A 17,687-nucleotide genomic window follows, 5' to 3' on the forward strand; every position below is an offset into this window, starting at 1 on the left:
CTCGAGCAGCTGCTCGTGTTCTGCGTTTTATAACTTTGACTGGCTTGTCCAAAGACATCTAACCTTTTTACTTATTTTATCTGCATCTTTGTCAGGCCTTTCTGGTGTCCCCCCCTCCCCTTGAGTTTTACTAGATTCCATGTGCTCTAACAACGGTGACTGGGCGCTAATGACCTCAGTAGTTGAGCGCCCTTAAACCCCATCAAAAAAAAAAAAAAGACCTGGCATTTCAAGCGTGACCACGTTCACACACGATCTGACATGATCATGTGTATGTCCCTATGATACCAGCTGATCTATCCGACTTTAGAAACAGTGTTACTGCAACAGTTACTCCTGACACATTGATCAAGGTTTCGGAACAACTCGCCTATCGACTCAATGTGTGGTCGGTGTTCACACTGAATAATTGTAAGAAAAACTGTTCGTGTTTCGGTATCATTTGATGTATTATTTATAATCGTAAAGTGAATATAATATATGTAGTACAAAGTCTTAAAACCCATGTATTCATTTTGAAACAACCTGTATATGCCAGTGCCACGAGGTGCCAGTGCACTGCAGCAGACCTTCATCTACGTTCGCCATAAATCCCACAAGGTGATAGCACGCTACACAGATATGCAAATTCACTCACTGTATAATAAAATCAGATCGGAATCAGTGAATGCTATAGTTATACTGATAAAAAAAGATATTTCATGGGATTCTGAAGTATACTACATAAAGTTCTGGATTTTATCATACAGGAATCCATTCGAGCCATAAAGCACATAATGGTCGATTGGGAGACTGTAGCATTTGTTGATGTTTCTGACGTCTGTCATGTTTGTCGGTAGGCCCACATTCTATGTATATCTGAACGTTAACGACTAGTTGTCCCACTGTCTCACTGGTTTCTTTGAAATTCTCAAATATGGGAGTCGAAGACGGCATGCTTTTGGCCCTTGTGGCTCTGAGCGCCCCATTTGCATTAGTTGTGTGACCTTGTTGGTTGACAGTACTATTTGAATTTAATCTTTTCCACAAACGGCAGTTAGTATTTGGAGTTGGTTGTCTACTATGCAGGAATGGGCTTTTCTGTGGAGTGTCGACGTGAACTCTGTTGAACCTCTCTTAAGCATAGACAGAAAAGAAAATTACCAACAAAAAGTAGCCTGAAAGAAACTAGTGCATTTCAGATCCGATCTATTGTCTAAAACACTGACGAAATCAAATAACCCTGACTACAAGCGAACACTTAACAAAAAAAGTGTATAATAAGCACCAGTTACGTGGCGACAATGTTAGACTGCCTGATTTTCAGCCCAGAAGTTACTCCATTAACTAATAAAAGAATTAGGGGTGTTGTACATTTGTCCAAGAAAATAAAAAGCACGAAAACTCCCACTCTCAGAAAAATGAGAAACCGGGAGTAGCGAGAAGAAACATGATCGGTAAATAGAACACTGGAGAAGTAGATCGGGTTAGCGAGGATTTGATGCTGTGCCCACTGACAGAACTGTACACGATTCTGGAAATCATTCCCATGTAATTCTTGATATAGGTGTACATGGTAAGTGATGGAACAGGTGACGTGTAAGAACACGATGTACACTGGATTTAGGAATGCCAATCGCGTGTTCAGGCTGCTGTGTGCTCACATGTGGATTCATAGCAACTGAAGCAGGAACAGTAACTCCGGCAGCTTCGTCTGTGCGAATGCAATGACGATGGCGTTGTTGTAGGTTGAAACTTCCCGTTTCCTGAAGCGTCTCGTGTCTGTCGCACTTTCTGCATGAGCAGAGCTTTAGCGAACGCTAGCTTCTGCGTTTAGCCTCTTCCCAGAGCCAACTGACACTAGCACACTCTAGGACGGGACGTGTCTCTCGCCATCCCGTCCCGTCTTAGAGTGTGTTAGTGTCAGTTGGCTCTAGGAAGAGGCTAAACGCAGAAGTTAGCGTTCGCTTATGCTCTGCTCATGCAGAAAGCTGCCAAAACAAAAATATCTGTTATAATATGAAATATTTGATATGTTTTTTATACTATTAGCATCTTGCGGACCCCTCTGGCATAGCTCGCGGACCCCTGGGGGTCCGTGGACCACCTGTTGGGAACCACTGCTGTATAGAATTGCAGTCTCTTGCTTGTATGTATATCAATGTTCTTCTGAAATACTGCAGCCTAGAAATCAAATTTCAACGTTTCATTTCTCTTTTCTCTTTCCTGTTTCCTTCGTTTCACTGGGTGCAGAATGGAAGCACTTTTTTAAAAATTTTGTCTAGCTGAAGAGTGAGACTTGATTCTTCTTGTTTCCTGAATGAGAAACCACTCAAATCAGTCAGTATACTTTCCTCGCCAGTGACAACAATCATGATTCACATCTGTCATCAGATATCTCTCCTATTTTGGAACACCATCTAACATTTGGTGATGAATCAGATGAAGACCCACAAAAATGAGCAAATGTTAATTAGAAGCAGTTAAAGCTAACTGATGGTGACAAAGTTCAGAGATATTGCAGACAGTCAATGAAGGTGACATTACCGATGTGCACCCCTTTACAGAACAGAATTTAGACACAGAGGAGAAACACTTTGAAGGACAAGCAGTACCATAAAAATTATATAACAATTGAGAAAACAGGGATATAAATGTTTTCAAATTCAGATACTGGTGCAAAGAATCCAACATTTCATCGAGAGGACTCCATGTTCCAGGAGCTTACATGAAAGATTCATGTTGAGACAACTGCAGAAGTAAATGTCATAAGAAGTTTGTCCATGCACAAAGGCTGAACATTTCTTAAAGATATTACAAATTAGAGATGTATGAGAGAAAAAGAGGCTTTATTTGCAGTAATTCCGGCAAGATCTTTAAAAGCTAGCACATGAGTGAACTCAAAAAGGAACTTCACTGTTATGTTCTACTTGCTATGAGGAACAGAATGAACCCAAGTCTGTAAGACCATGTTCCTGAATATACTTGGAATCTGTTAAGGTGTTGGGGTTATATTGATGAAGAAAAGAGCTTTGGAAAACACAACTGAAGCAGGCAGAAGGACCATCATCTAAGGAAATCGAGTTCACCAGAAATCTGAGATGGTGTGAGGAATCAAGTTGAGTTTTTCAGTGGCTCAGTCTTACTACGTTCACTCTGGAAAAAGAAAATAAAATTCCTAAGATTGTCACTTAACATCACACTCATGAGAGACCTGTACAAAATACAGACCATATTTACAGGAAGACAGTTTCAGAGGATTATAGTATCTGTATTCATCATCACAAAAAAAGATAAGTGATTTCTATACATGCCCTAGAGTACCACTGGTGTCAATAAAGGAGCACCTACACCTAATTATAATGCTCATCTTTTAGAAACAGACAGCAGATGAAACAAGAGATGGAGTGAGCCCAAAACTTATATAGGACTTTTGTAAACTGCAACTTCTGTTTCCAGCAGGTTTTGTTGAGAACTACTGATCCCATCAACAGTGCTTTGTTTTATAAGCAGCGACTGATTTTTGTTTTTAATTTTACAGACAATAACAAAGTCAAAACAAAAAGACTGTTTCCTGTGCTCGGAAATACAAGAAAACCGAGGAAGATGTGAGATAGCGAGATTTGTATGGATGTTGAAGGCTCTATCTGCAACGGGAAAGCTCATTTTAGCGATTGTTGTGCAGAACAGAATCTAAACAGATTTGTTGCAGCAATGTGCTCGTCCGCTCTTCAGGAAATATCTAACCTAGAATTAATCAAACACTGGAAAATCTAACCTATATTTCCTTGATTTGAAAATCATGTTTATTCATCACAGTGAAATGGAATGTACCTCATTGCATTTGGCAGTCACTACAGAATTTTAAAAAAGTTGGTAAAAGTGGACTGGCCTGCTGACTGGAATACTATTGATGAATATGCGAGAAGGGGGTGACAAACCTTATATTGTTCGTGAAACAACCCGTGAGAAGATTATAAATTGACAGTATCATGTGATTCGCTATGTTGCTGTTTCGAAAGAAGACGTGAACAAGAAACTAGTCAGGTGGCTATGACCGAGGGAGATGGTGGAGTGGTTAGCACACTGGACTCGCAATTGGGAGAACGATGGTGCAGTCCAGTATCTGAGAACAGAGATTAAGGTTTTCCGTGAGATCCCTAAATCGCTCCAAGCAAAAGCTGGGGTGCTCCATTTCAAACGGCACGGCCGATTTCCTTCCCCAACCTTAACACAGTCCGAGCTTGTGCACTGTCTCTAATGACCTTGATGTCGATGGGACGTTAAATCTAATCTTCCTTTCTTCTTCGGATGGGAATATCATAAAACAGCGTCCATTTGTTACGCGCTTTAAAGAAAACTTTGAAGAAGAGTTTAGAGCTCATAACTCTAACAAGAAAAATCAACAAGTTCTCACTGTCAAGCACTTTGTGCATGCCCGTCCTGCCTGTAACAAAGGAAAGTTACGACGATGTGATGTCCCTGTTCAGAATAGTGCTTCCCATACAGCACAGTGAAGATTTAAAATTCCAAAAACTTTCAAACGCATTCCTTCAGTAACAACTATTTTACGTTATCTCGTTGTTGTACTAAAATAGCGATAAGGGTTTACCAAAGGGATAGAATATCCCATGGAATTTAATTTTCGCATTTTATCTTTCCCTTTCTACCTTACTGCTTGTCTCACAGCCCACGGTATAGAGCTTCGTCTTGGTGGAAGTTCTTTGTTTTAGCTGGTGTCAGTGTGTAGTCAGCTGCAACTTCGTGATTTTGCGGAAATTTGTGTGTGACATTCTCGTGGTAATTTATAAGCGTTTATAAGCTGCAAACAAGATTGAGTGAAAAAATTGTTCCGGGAGTAAATTAACACGGTATTTCATTTATATTACAATAACAGCGGAGTTGATGACGGTGTGTGAATGTTGTAATTTTTCAGGTTATGTTCATAACAGCCAAATACCTGATTTATTAGTGGTTGCTATTTTTGGCCTGTCCGGTAAAGTCGCTACGTGTATCATCATAAAAGAAACGGTTGAGATTATGACGTGTTGTCAGGAGCAGTTTGCCTATGCAGTGATTTCCGTCATGTATTTCGTGACTGACGGGAAAAGGCGGACAGTGAAGTTCAAACATTCGCTATGTTAGTGCGGTTATGTTGACTTGGTGTTATAATGTTCGTGATGATAATTTGCTGTGATCTGATGTAGACATAGAGCGGCGCCAGATTGTAGTGCTAACGTAAGCATTTTTTCAATTCATGGTTTGAGCAAGTTCACATGAAAGGAAATGCTGTAATTATGTTGAATTTTGTTAGTTTTCACTGTGCTTTGATTATTCGTGTCGTTATATTCGTCTAATCATGTGTAAATACCATTTTGTTGTAGTGTGTGGGTTTTAATGGACTACTGTGTAAGAATACTGTAATTTAGGAACTGGCGAAATACGAGGTACAAATTAACTGTAATTCGTCAAACATAAAGCATTACATTTCATCAGAACTCAATAGATCACTCATCATAGTTACAGTTAGTAGGAAGTAGTTTCAGTAAATCAGTTTCGTAAGAAAAAACTCACCAGTGTTTAATCTTGATGGTAATTAAAAATGAGAGCTTCCGCATTGCAGTGTGCAATCTACGTTACATGTTTATGGCTTTCTTTAATACCAGGTTAAGATTCCAAAATGATGCTTATGGTAAATTGAGTATACAACAGTGAATGAATACAGATGGAGAAAGTTTCAGTAATACCTATGTTGAATATGCATAGTCATTGATAAACAATCTGTATGTCCAGATTGGACTGAAAATAACACAACGAACAAAGTGTAGAATGAAATATTTGGTGTTATCCAGTAATTTCTCTTCGATCTATTGACTGTTTAGATTGTTTGTAATACTGAAGTTAGTGCATGCACAAGAAAATACACAATCTTCCAAAATTGCCACATAGGACAGTATCTACAAGCCAGTGTTACAAAAGAACCAGTAGCAACTGTAAATATTCCATTTCCAGTGCATGTTATTTTGATTGTTCTCACTCTTCATGACATGAAAAATGTAAATGAGCTTATATCACTGAACACACTTTCCCTCAGCCACTTTCCCTCAGCCACTTTCCCTCAGCCACTTTCCCTCAGCCACTTTCCCTCAGCCACTTTCCCTCAGCCACTTTCCCTCAGCCACTTTCCCTCAGCCACTTTCTCTCAGCCACTTTCCCTCAGCCACTTTTCCTCAGCCACTTTTCATCTGTTTCCTGTGTAATCGCTCATCTACTGCACGCAGTAGATGAGTGAAAATACTGCCTTTGAGCGATACCTCATGGTAACAATGGAAACAGAGTGCACCTATTCTTATCTGATTGCTTTTCTTTTTCAGACTGTAGAACTGAAGCCATGGACCAGGACCCAACTATGTGGATAAAAAAAGAGGAAACAGATGAAGTAAAAATTGAGTTACACTCCATGGTGAGTTGCTTACTCATATTTCTTAACTGTTTTTCAGTAATTTATGTGTATAGTGTGTGAATACATAAAATTCATGTCATACTGCTGGAAACGAGTAATTGTGTTTACTAAACTGATGAACATTGTCTTAAATATTACATGTTGCACAGTTTGAAATAAGCCTTGTATTAAACCTCACATAGAACTGAGCAATAGTTTCAATTTAATGTTCAGTAAACATGGAAAACCTTAATGCACAATCCAGTTACACTGATAAGGTGGTTGCCATAAAGTGGGTATATTCTGCTCTGATAAAATTCTTTTAAATGACAACCTTAATGTGCAGCTTAAGAATAACTAACTATAGTGAATGTTAAGTGCCATTACATTTATAAATGGTATGGCTACAGTTAATGCATTATTGCAGTGTATTGTGGTGTGGAATGAGAATTGTCATTTATTTATTGATGATGTAAAATAAGTTAATTGTAAATAACTTTAAAGTCACATTCGCATGGTCACCAACCTGAGATGTACGTTTTGTAGTACTATTAACATTAGGCGTTGATTTTGAATATGTGAACAAAGTGTAAGTAGAACTGTCAGCACTAAAGTTAAATTTCAGACAAATATCACCTGGAAGCATAAATTGGTACACAGCTGGTAGGTGCAGAATCAATTTGTATGTCGGCAGCAGTTTTGATGAAGCCGTGGGGTTACATATTAAATATTGATAGGTTTGTTCATAATCACTTTCTGCGTTTGCTGCACATTGTTACACACATTGTTTGTGAAACTGGCAGAATGTTAGTTACTGCTGTCAATAATGTTACATATATATGTCACTTAAAATCTGATGTAGTGCAACTGTTTGTAGGGTATTTGGCTATCAGCAGGCAAACAAATTCACTTGGTCCCATTAATATTTTTATTCTGCCAACCAGAACTGAGGGTCCTGAGACAATCTCACAAACTACTTTTCAACTATCTGTGCTGAACAAGTCTGTTTAAACATCCATCTTGGGTGCAACTGCAGAAGTACTGTGATAGCATTAATGCAGCATTTGCATTTGAATATATGTGAGTGTTTTATTATAGTTTGTACAAACTATGTGCGGCAATTCATTTGATGAGAAGTATCAGTACAGTAGACCTAAACCATCACCGTGAGGAAATGATAAGAAAGTAAATATACTAAATTTTATTAAATACAGTAAAAGATTGGTTAGACCCAACATAGTTCAGGCTTTGGCTTTTACCCCTGGCATAATGATTGTTTGACATATAGAATGATATGTATGCACAACACACAGCATGTGAATGAAAAGCGATTCGAAGAATCATTCACCTTGGACCTGAACCACAGAACTATTCAAACGCTACAAGGTTAAAATGGGGTGCTTAGCCCCCCTTGAAATATTGGTTGTGGTGACTGACCCATAGTGCAGCTCAAGGCCTAGCCTAGATTGAAAGGTGGCAATGTGGGTGCGAGCTGACAAAGCCTAGAAATGTGAAAGCCAAATAAAGGATGTAGCAAATTGACCAGTAGCACAGCCTAATGTTTACTAAAAAATCCAAATGGTGCCTAGATTGTAACTTTTACCCACAATAAGTCTTCTCTTACAATGTGTGCTGAGTTAGTTGATGCACTGAACTTCCTTATGACCTTACGAGATGCATGTAGATCTTATATCAATTGAAAGACACCTTTGCCAAATTAATTAAAACTTAATTTTTGATTGGTGTATAGTTTGGGCATGAGGACATGCTGGGAAGTAAAGGCTCAAAATTTTTATTTGATAATTATTGAAGCATTTTAATTAAAACAAACTTTATTAACATTTTACACCTTTATTCTTAATGTTTATATATTTATTTCAAACATAGTCACCCTGGCACTGAACACCTTTCTGCCAATGAGACACCAGGTTGTTGGTGTCATTACTGTAGAATGTTTGATTTTGTTGATAGCTCCACAGCCTCTCCTCTGCTCACACCAATTCATCACTATTATCCTTGAAGGTATTCTTTAGGCTTTGGAAACAGTTGAAAATTCATTGAATCAAGCCAGGACACTATGGCGGATGATCAATAATAACGAATCAAAGGTGTCAGACTGTTGCAGGTTGTGTACGGTCTGGCGTTGTCATGATTTTTTCACATGTCAACATGGTTAAATAACACACCCATCTTACACACTGTAATTCAAAGCTCTCCAGCAGGAGGGTCCTGCATATTTTCAGAAAAGTGGAAACATCAACAGAGTAATATGCATGACAAGTAATACTTTAACTGATATAAAGAACAGAATAAAAAATTTGGAGGCATTATTTTCTGATAGACCCTTGTAATAAATTGATGCATTTGACAATTGCCTCGAATGTTGCAGAACGGTTCCCTTGTTATTGCCTAGCCTCCATTTGGAAGTCATAATACTACATCCATATACACATCAGCCAAAACATTATGACCGTGGATTTGCTATCAATATAAACTCATCCAGGCAATAGTATCTAACCTTGTCTTCTAGTCACACGCATGGTGCATGGAGTATCAATGAGCATGCTGACCGGAGTAAAATAGGGACTGCACACAATCTCTCTTAGTCTGACCGAGAGCAGATTTTGATGGCTGGAAGGCTTGGCAGGAGCATTTGGGAAGCTGCACAGCTTGTTGGGTGTTTGAGGAGTGTTGTGGCAGTTGTCTTCAACACAGGGTGAAACAAAAGTTAAACCATGTCCAGGCATTAGGGGTTGGGCAAGCACCTGTCATGACAGATGGTAGACATCATAGGTTGGACAGACTCTTAAAACAAGGCAGGCAGCAAACTATGGTGTAACTAACATCAGACTTTATTGCTGGGCAAAGTAAAAGTGTGTCTGAATGCACAATGCTCAAAACACTCATAATGATGATGAGTCTGGTTAGCTGATGACCCACGAATGTGCCAGTGTTAATGCCATGACATCAACAATTTCAACTGAAATAGACATGTAACGATTGGTGCTGGATTTGGCACAATAGTAGACCACTGCATGGTTCTGCCTTTGGGAGGGTACATTTCCATCACCCACAAAGGGAACAGTTCCTTTACTCCTGTACTGGCAGGTCCTCCATTATACTGTGGGAAAAGACCATGTGCGCACCCATGGGTTCACTGGAGCTCGTACAAGGCACTATGTTAGAAAAGGAATATTGTAAACTGGTTGCAAACCACATCCACCTCTTACGTTATCATTTTGATCTTCAGTCCTGAGACTGGTTTAAGGGGAGCCGGAGGTGCCTATGCTGCCCATGTTAAAATCACTAAGTTTGAGGAACATTTATGAATAAACTACCAAATAGAAAAATTTGAATTTCTTTTACATATAGAGTGGTTTAGTATTGCAGTTATGACAGAGGGAATTTGGAGTATCTTTTCTGGTTTCCTTCCAATTATTTTTTTATTAATGACCCAAATTTTTTTTACAAATAATTGCCTTATAATTAAACTGACATGAAACTACTGAACATATTGCCAAATGGCTGTTACAATGTTTGACCACTAGGAGTGCTGTATAAAAATTTCATCTCTAGCTTCAGTGGATTTTGAGAAAATGTTCCCTATATTCGAAAAATTCTAATTTATTGGAAATGGCTATCAAAGTTTCTCAATACATTCCTGCACTATAGGATGGATTAACAGGGTCTTCTTCTTCATCCTCCAAAAGCTTCCTCTTCTGTCTTCTTTTCTGGCCTGTTGTTCCATCATACATCATATGCCTTTCTCTTCTTTCTGCTCCTCTTATCCTTTCTCTGTCAATATTTCTTAGTGCTCGTACAGTGTTCACCCCAGCTGTAAATCCTAATGCCTTCAGAACTTCGCACTTCACACTGTTCCCTTGGTTGTAGGTTGCTACTGCATCATAAATGCCAAAGTGCAGTGTTTTTATGCTTACAAAGACCCTTTTAGGAATCACTTTCCAAATCAAATTGTTTACGCTCTCATTGGGATTCTGCTTCTTTCCGTGTAAACATTTGTGTAAAAATTCTGGCTGTGCTAAGTCATGAAAAATTGTTTTTATTGCATTTATCACAGCTGCTGGCAAACCATGTTTGTAATCATAGTCCTTTTTTGCATTATATTTACGCCAGGAATCTTTTGGGCACAGGCTGTGTTGAGGGTATTCATTGGAAGAGGCAGTATGAAGGAACAATGCCCACACTGCTTTTCGCATGTCACTAACATTACTAGCATTTTGCCTTATAGCATACCCATAGTATCTCTGTAGACGTTCAATCACCTCATCATTAAGCCTGCCTCTCCCTCCTATTGTCTTTCCATCACTGAGCTTACTTGAACCCAAAGTTTGTTTGAGCCTTCAAAGCCGTGCACACATACGCTTTTGCACATGCCCAATGCATTCCAACTTTTCAACTACAAATTCATTTCCATATGGTTTCAGTTCCTCTATAGTCTTGAAACCTTTGGAGTCACCATCCCCAATGTAGTATTTGTACCTAACGTTGTATCTGGGAACTGAACGTTCAAAAATTTGTTTCACTCCATCCACTTCCATTGCTCCACTTGATCCACTAAAATTTGCCTCACAGGTTCCCCTGTGCTCTTCTTTGATTTTATTTTTGCACCTACAATGTTTTGATAATATTGCAACATCTATCACTTTTGCACTATCACCACAAGTAGCAGTTACAACCCCATTCAGGGATTTATGGCCCCTCTTTTGCCAGGAACCATCTAATGCCACTACCAAATCAGTAGAACCACTGTTCATTTCTACAGATTCCTCCACTGCTTCCTTCATGGTTTTCAAAGCCACGTCTTCAACAGAGGATCCTACCAGTTCACAGTAGTATCCAAATTTGCTTGGAGGTGATGGCAAGTTCATAATACCAGAAAACAGTTTACCAGCAGCAGACCATTTTCCAATGGATCGAAGACCATACACAAGTCGAACATTCACATCAAACACTCTAGATCGTCCATTTTTACCAAAGAGACTGGCATGTGAATTGTAGAAAGTCACTTGATACTTGCAACATGCACAGATTATCTTCATCTCACAAGCTAAACCAAACTGCTTTGTTATCTCTAGTCCCACTCCTACACTTCAACACATTTTGCACAGAACACTTTCTTTCAGTACAGAAGATAATAATCCAATATTCAGTACTTCGTTAATATCATCACTGTCACTAACATATTCACGAAATCTGTCGCTTCCACCAGTCAGCTTCTTGCTAGAAGATGTCACATGGCTGTGGCCGGCCATGTGTTGCTTAGCAGAAGAACGCACTGTTTCAGCAATTGTAGTATCGCAACTTGGTATTAGTGTTAATTTTCTTTTCCCTACGTTCTTCCTCTTATATACATGGTTACTAAAACGTGGCATCGTAACCAGAACAATGCTTTACACAAGAAGTATAATACTACCAACAACAGGCGCAACACTGAACTAATTCGAAATGGTAAACAGCAAAGAGATGATGATCCGCGCTCTTAGTGCTTCATTTGTAACAAAACAATGTAGGCAACCCTTGCACACTCGCTGTATGCATAAAATAAGGCGCTGTATGCGTAACAGGCCGAGAAAATCCCAAGCATTTCGCCAGGAAGTCAAGAGAGGGTGTTAGATGCATTCCCAATTTCCCCTGCAGGCGTGGGGGAAAATGGTAATAACTCCACTTCTAGGGCGAGTAGAACAATAATTCAAAGTTTACATTAAAGACGAATGTTCCAATTAATTTTCGGTAGCAAAAAAAATCGTAATTCTTTTTGATTTGACCAACTCCGGCTCCCCTTAATGCAGCTCTCCATGCTACTCTATCATGTGCAAGCTTCTTCATCTCCGAGTAACTAATGCAACCCACATCCTCCTGAATCTGTTTAATGTATTGATGCCTTGCTCTCCCACTATGATTTTTACCCTCCGAACTTACCTTCAATTCTAAATTGGTGATCCCTTGACACCTCAGAACATTTCCTCGCAACTGATCCCTTCTTCTAGTCAAGTTGTGCCACAAATTGCTCTCCTCCCCAATTCTATTCGGTACCTCCTCATTAATTACATGATCTACCCATCTGATCTTCAGCATTCTTCTATAGCACCATTTTTCGAAAACTTCTCTTCTCGTGTAAACACTTTATTATCCATGAAAAGACTTTCTGACACATACATTTACACTCCATGTTAATAAATACCTTTCGGACAGAAAGGCTTTTCTTGGCATTGCTAATCTACATTCTATATCCTCTCTACTATGACCATCATCAGTTATTTTGCCCCCCAGATAGTAAAACTCCTTTACTATTTTAAGTGTCTCATTTCCTAATCTAATTCCGTAAGCATCATCTAATTTAATTTGACTACCTTCCATCATCCTCACTTTGCTTTAGTTTATGTTCATCTTATATCCTCCTTCCAAGACACTGTCCATTACGTTAAAGTGCTCTTGCAGGTCCTTTGCTGTCTCTGACAGAATTACGTCCTCCGCAAACCTCAAAATTTTTATTTCTTCTCCTTGGATTGTTCCTACTCCAAATTTTTCTTTTGTTTCCTTTACTGCTGGCTCAATATACAGATTAAACAACATCGGGGTAGGCTACAACCTTGTCTCAGTCCCTTCCCAGCCACTGCTACCCTTACATGCCCCTCGACTCTGCCATCTGGTTTCTGTACAAATTATAAATAGCCTTCCGCTCCCTGCACTCAATGAGTCCCACCTTTGGAATTTGGAAGACAGTATTCCATTCAATATTGTCAAAAGCATTTTTCTAAGTCTACAAATGCTAGAAATGTAGGTCAATATTGCTTCATGTTTTCCTAAATTTCTATGGAATCCAAACTTATCTTCCCCGAGGTCTGCATCTACTGGTTTTTTCATTTGTCTGCAAAGAATTCGTGTTAGTATTTTGCACCTGTGACTTATTAAACTGATAGTTCGGTAATTTTCGGACTTGTCAACACCTGTGTTCTTTGGGATTGGAATTATATTCTTCTTGAAGTCTGATAGTATTTTGCTTGTCTCGTAAATCTTGCTCACCAGATGGTAGAGTTTTGTCAAGGCTGGCTCTCCCAAGGCTGTCAGTAGTTCTAATGGATGCCGTCTACTCCCAGGGCCTTCTTTCAACTAAGGTTTTTGAGTGCTCTGTCAAACTCATCATGTAGTATCATATTTCCCATTTCATCCTCATCTGCGTCCTCTTCCATTTCCATAATATTGCCTGCAAGTACATTGCCCTTGTAGAAACCTTCTATATATTCCTTTCACCTTCTTGCCTTCCCTTCTTTGGTTGGAACTGGTTTTCCACCTGAGCTCTTGATACTCTTATGTGGTTCTCTTTTCTCCAAAGGTCTCTTCAATTTTCCTGTAGGCAGAATCTATTTTGCCCCTAGTCGTATATGCCTCTACATCCTTAAATTTGCTCTGTACCTATCCCTGTTTTGCTATTTTGCATTTCCTGTCGATATCATTTTTGAGATGTTCGTATTCCTTTTTGGCTGCTTCATTTACTGCATTTTTATATTTTCTCCTTCCATCAATTAAATTCAATCTCTTCTGTTACCCAAGGATTTCTACTAGCCCTCGTCTTTTTACCTACTTGATCCTCTGCTACCTTCACTATTCTCTCAAAGCTACCCTTTCTTCTTCTACTGTGCCTCTTTCCTATATTCTTGTCAGTGGTGTCCCAATGCTCTCTGAAACACTGCACAGCCTCTGATTCTTTTAGTTTAGCCATATCCCATCTCCTAAAATTCCTACCATTTTGCAGTTCCTTCAGTTTCAGTATACAGTTCACAACCAATGAATTGCGGTCAGAGTCCACATCTGCCCCTGAAAATGTCTTACAGTTTAAAACCTGATTCCTAAATCTCTGTCTTACCATTGCATAATCTATCTAAAACCTTCCAGTGTCTCAAGACCTCTTCCATGTGTACAACCTTCTGCCGTAATTCTTTAACGAAGTGTTAGCTACACTATGTGATAAAAAGTATCTGGACCCCAGACTGAAAATGACTTTAAATTTCGTGGTGCCCTCCATCAGTAATGCTGGAATTCAATATGATGTTCGTCCACCCTTCGCGTTGATGACAGCTTCTACTTTTGTGGGCATATGTTCAATCAGGTGCTGGAATGTTACTTGGGTAACGGCCGCCCATTTTTCACAGAGTGCTGCACTGAGAAGAGCTATCAATGTCGGTCAGTGAGGCCTGGCACAAAGTCGGCACTCCAAAACTTTCCAAGGATGTTGTATAGGATTCAGGTCAGGACTGCATGAAGGCCACTTCATTACAGGAATGTTATTGTCATGTAACGACTCCACCACAGGCCGTGCATCGTGAATAAGTGATAGTGTTGAAATGTGCAATTGCCGTCCCGAAATTGCTCTTCAACAGTGGGGAGCAAGACGGTGCTTACAACATCAATGTAGGCCTGTGCTGTGATAGTGCCGCACAAAACAATAAGTGGTGCAAGCCCCTCCATGAAAAACAAGACACCAATTTAGGCTAAGTTTCCTTTAATTTATGTCTATGGTCACAAACTTTTGACCATCAGATCTGCAACAAAAAATGGGAAAAACATAAATACTCGCAGATTGTCTACAGCTTAAAAAAAAACAATAAAAAGACCATAATGAAAAGTACTACTGACATATTTCTGCACTTTAAATATGAAGAGGCATACCTGTTTCATAAAAACAAAGTCCTAATGTACTGCAGCATAGTAGCATCGTTAAATGTTAAATCAGCACCAGCATCGTCAAATACATTATCAATATACCGTAACATATAAATTACATCACATGCACGAGTCATGTTGTCAGTAGTGCTACTGTTGACAACAAGCTGCTGTACAGTAGCCACAAGATGTTTGTGTTGTAAGGTCACCAGATGTCTCTAATGTTGGCAAACACTAGTTTTCAATAATTAATTGAAACAGCAGAAATAAAGGGGGATACAATAGTTGAAGTCTGTAATAAGCTTATAATTTATAAAAGGCATTACAGTAATAAAAAGCAGTAAAAAGACATAAGTAATATTGTTATAAAGAGGGAGAGTTAAGAAACAGTGGTTGACATGTGCTCAAGTGCCAATATTCTAGATAATGACGTTAATATTGAACACCAGTGACAGTGCACCTGGTAATATTAAACAACCGTAAAACAAATTGCTAAAGGAGCCACAAATGAAAGAAAACATAGTACTGCACATAATCAGTGTCCTCTGTTGGCACTAACGCCAGTATTCCACACAAGCGGGAAGTGGTTGGAGGAATGTGACCGGCAGAGGGCCCTTCGTACCCTGCGGCACTCCATTGCAAGAAAATAATGATAAAATACTGTAACAATAGATGATCCACATTATCTGATAAATGCAGTCTATGAAATGAATAGAGAAGGAACAAGAACATACTAGAGTCATGTGTAAAACGTATGAAAACTAAGTAAATTAGTGATGCACTCAGTACTAGGTGAACTTACCAACACACCATATATAACAGTGGCGTGCAGTGGTTAGAGTAAAACATTGTCAAATAAAGCAAAGTAGGCTTTGGGCACAGTCATTTTGCCAGTTAAGCAGTTTAGTTGGTTCTCTGATTTTTGCTTTATAAATTTCAAGCTCCTCTAACAAATTGATTAGCTGCTCGACCATGAAATTAGTTTTCTCACCACTTGCCTAACTGTCATAGTACTTGCAGTTGATCCTGATGCAGTGTGCAATTCCTGTCTGTTGGTCTGGATAGATGTCTGCCTATTACACATTACGACCCTCTTTAAGTGTTGGCAGTATCTGTCAGTCGACAGACAAGATCGGACTATCCGCTTTTGTGCTGTACGTGTCCCTCCATGTTTCAGTGTCACTATCACATTGGAAACAGTGGACCAACGGATGTTTAGGAGTGTGGAAATCTCACACACAGATGTATTACACAAGTGACACCCTATCACATGACCACATTCGAAGTCCATGAGTTACGCAGAGCACCCGATTCTGCTCTTTCATGACTACATAGGTCCCTGATGTGGAGTACCTTGCAGTAGGTGGCAGCACAATGCACCTATATGAGAAACTAATGTTTTTGGGGTGTGTGGATACTTTTGAGCACAGTGTATGATGAAGTTATGCTCTGTGCAAAATTCTATCAGATGGCTTCCTCTTTAATTCCTTACTCACATTCCATATTCACCTACTACGTTTCCTTCTCTTTTCCAACTATCGATTTCCATTCCCCCATGACTATTAAATTTTTGTCTCCCTTCACTATCTAAATAATTTTATCTCATCATACATTCCTTCAATTGTTTCATTATCCATGGGGCTAGTTGGCATATAAATTTGTACTACTGTGGTAGGCATGGGCTTCATGTTCATCTTGACTATAATAATGCATTCACTATGCTGTTTGTAGTAACTTACCCACACTCCTTTTCTTTTATCCATTATTAAACCCACACCTCCATCACCCCTATTTCATTTTTATTTATAATTCTGTATTCATTTGATGAGAAGTCTTGTTACTCATGCCATTGAACTTTACTAATTCCCACTATATCTAGCTCTAACCTATCCATTTCCCTTTTTAAATTTTCTAACCTACCTGCTGAATTAAGAGATCTGACATTCCATGCACCAATCTGTAGAACGCCAGTTGTTTTTCTCCTGATAACAACTTGGTCCCGAGTTGTCACCACTTGGAGATTTGAATGGGGTGCTATTTTACCTCCGGAATATTTTACCCATGAGGATGCCTTCATCATTTAATCACAAAGTAAAGCTGCATCCCCTCAGGAAAATTTATAGCTGTAGTTTCCCCTTGCTTTCACCTGTTTGCACTATCAGCACTGCAACACCATTCTGGTTAATGTTAAAAGGCCAAATTAATCATTCGTCCTGAAAGTTGCCCCTGCAACTACTGAAAAGGCTGCTGCCCCTCCTTCAGCAACCACATGTTTGTCTGGCCTCTCAGCAGATACCCCTCCGTTGCAGTTTCACCTTTGGTATGGCTGTCTGTATTGCTGAGCCACACAAGCCTCCAAACCAGTGACAAGATCCATGGTTCATGTTAGGTCCACCCCTTCATGATGATCATATTTCGCAATGGCAGTGGCATTTTTCATCAAAATTATGCACCATTTCACAAGGCCATGAGTGTGGTGGAATGGTTTGAGGAATACAATGGTGAGTTCCAATTGATATTATGGCCACCCAATATGCCACCTCTGACCCTGATTGAACACATATGGGATGTGATTTAACATAAC

General features: G+C 39.3%; 1 protein-coding gene across 10 annotated transcripts in view; it reads left to right on the forward strand.

Moving 5' to 3' along the window:
* The first annotated feature begins 4,707 nt into the window (after positions 1-4,707).
* The window catches only part of LOC126427402 (zinc finger protein 43-like), a 147,607-nt gene continuing 134,627 nt past the window's right edge, over positions 4,708-17,687 (forward strand). For 6 of the 10 annotated variants that reach the window (XM_050089763.1, XM_050089773.1, XM_050089771.1 and 3 more), the window contains exons 1-3: positions 4,729-4,779; positions 4,916-5,217; positions 6,354-6,442. In XM_050089763.1, the coding sequence (XP_049945720.1) occupies positions 6,371-6,442 (72 nt within the window). In that variant the 5' untranslated portion in view covers positions 4,729-4,779; positions 4,916-5,217; positions 6,354-6,370. Of the gene's footprint in view, positions 4,851-4,915; positions 5,218-6,353; positions 6,443-17,687 lie in introns of those variants that run through there. The other 4 variants (XM_050089767.1, XM_050089770.1, XM_050089764.1 and 1 more) reach the window with 3 other exon arrangements.

This window comes from Schistocerca serialis, chromosome 11 (assembly GCF_023864345.2).
Source record: "Schistocerca serialis cubense isolate TAMUIC-IGC-003099 chromosome 11, iqSchSeri2.2, whole genome shotgun sequence".
Classification (NCBI taxonomy): Eukaryota; Metazoa; Arthropoda; class Insecta; order Orthoptera; family Acrididae; genus Schistocerca; species Schistocerca serialis.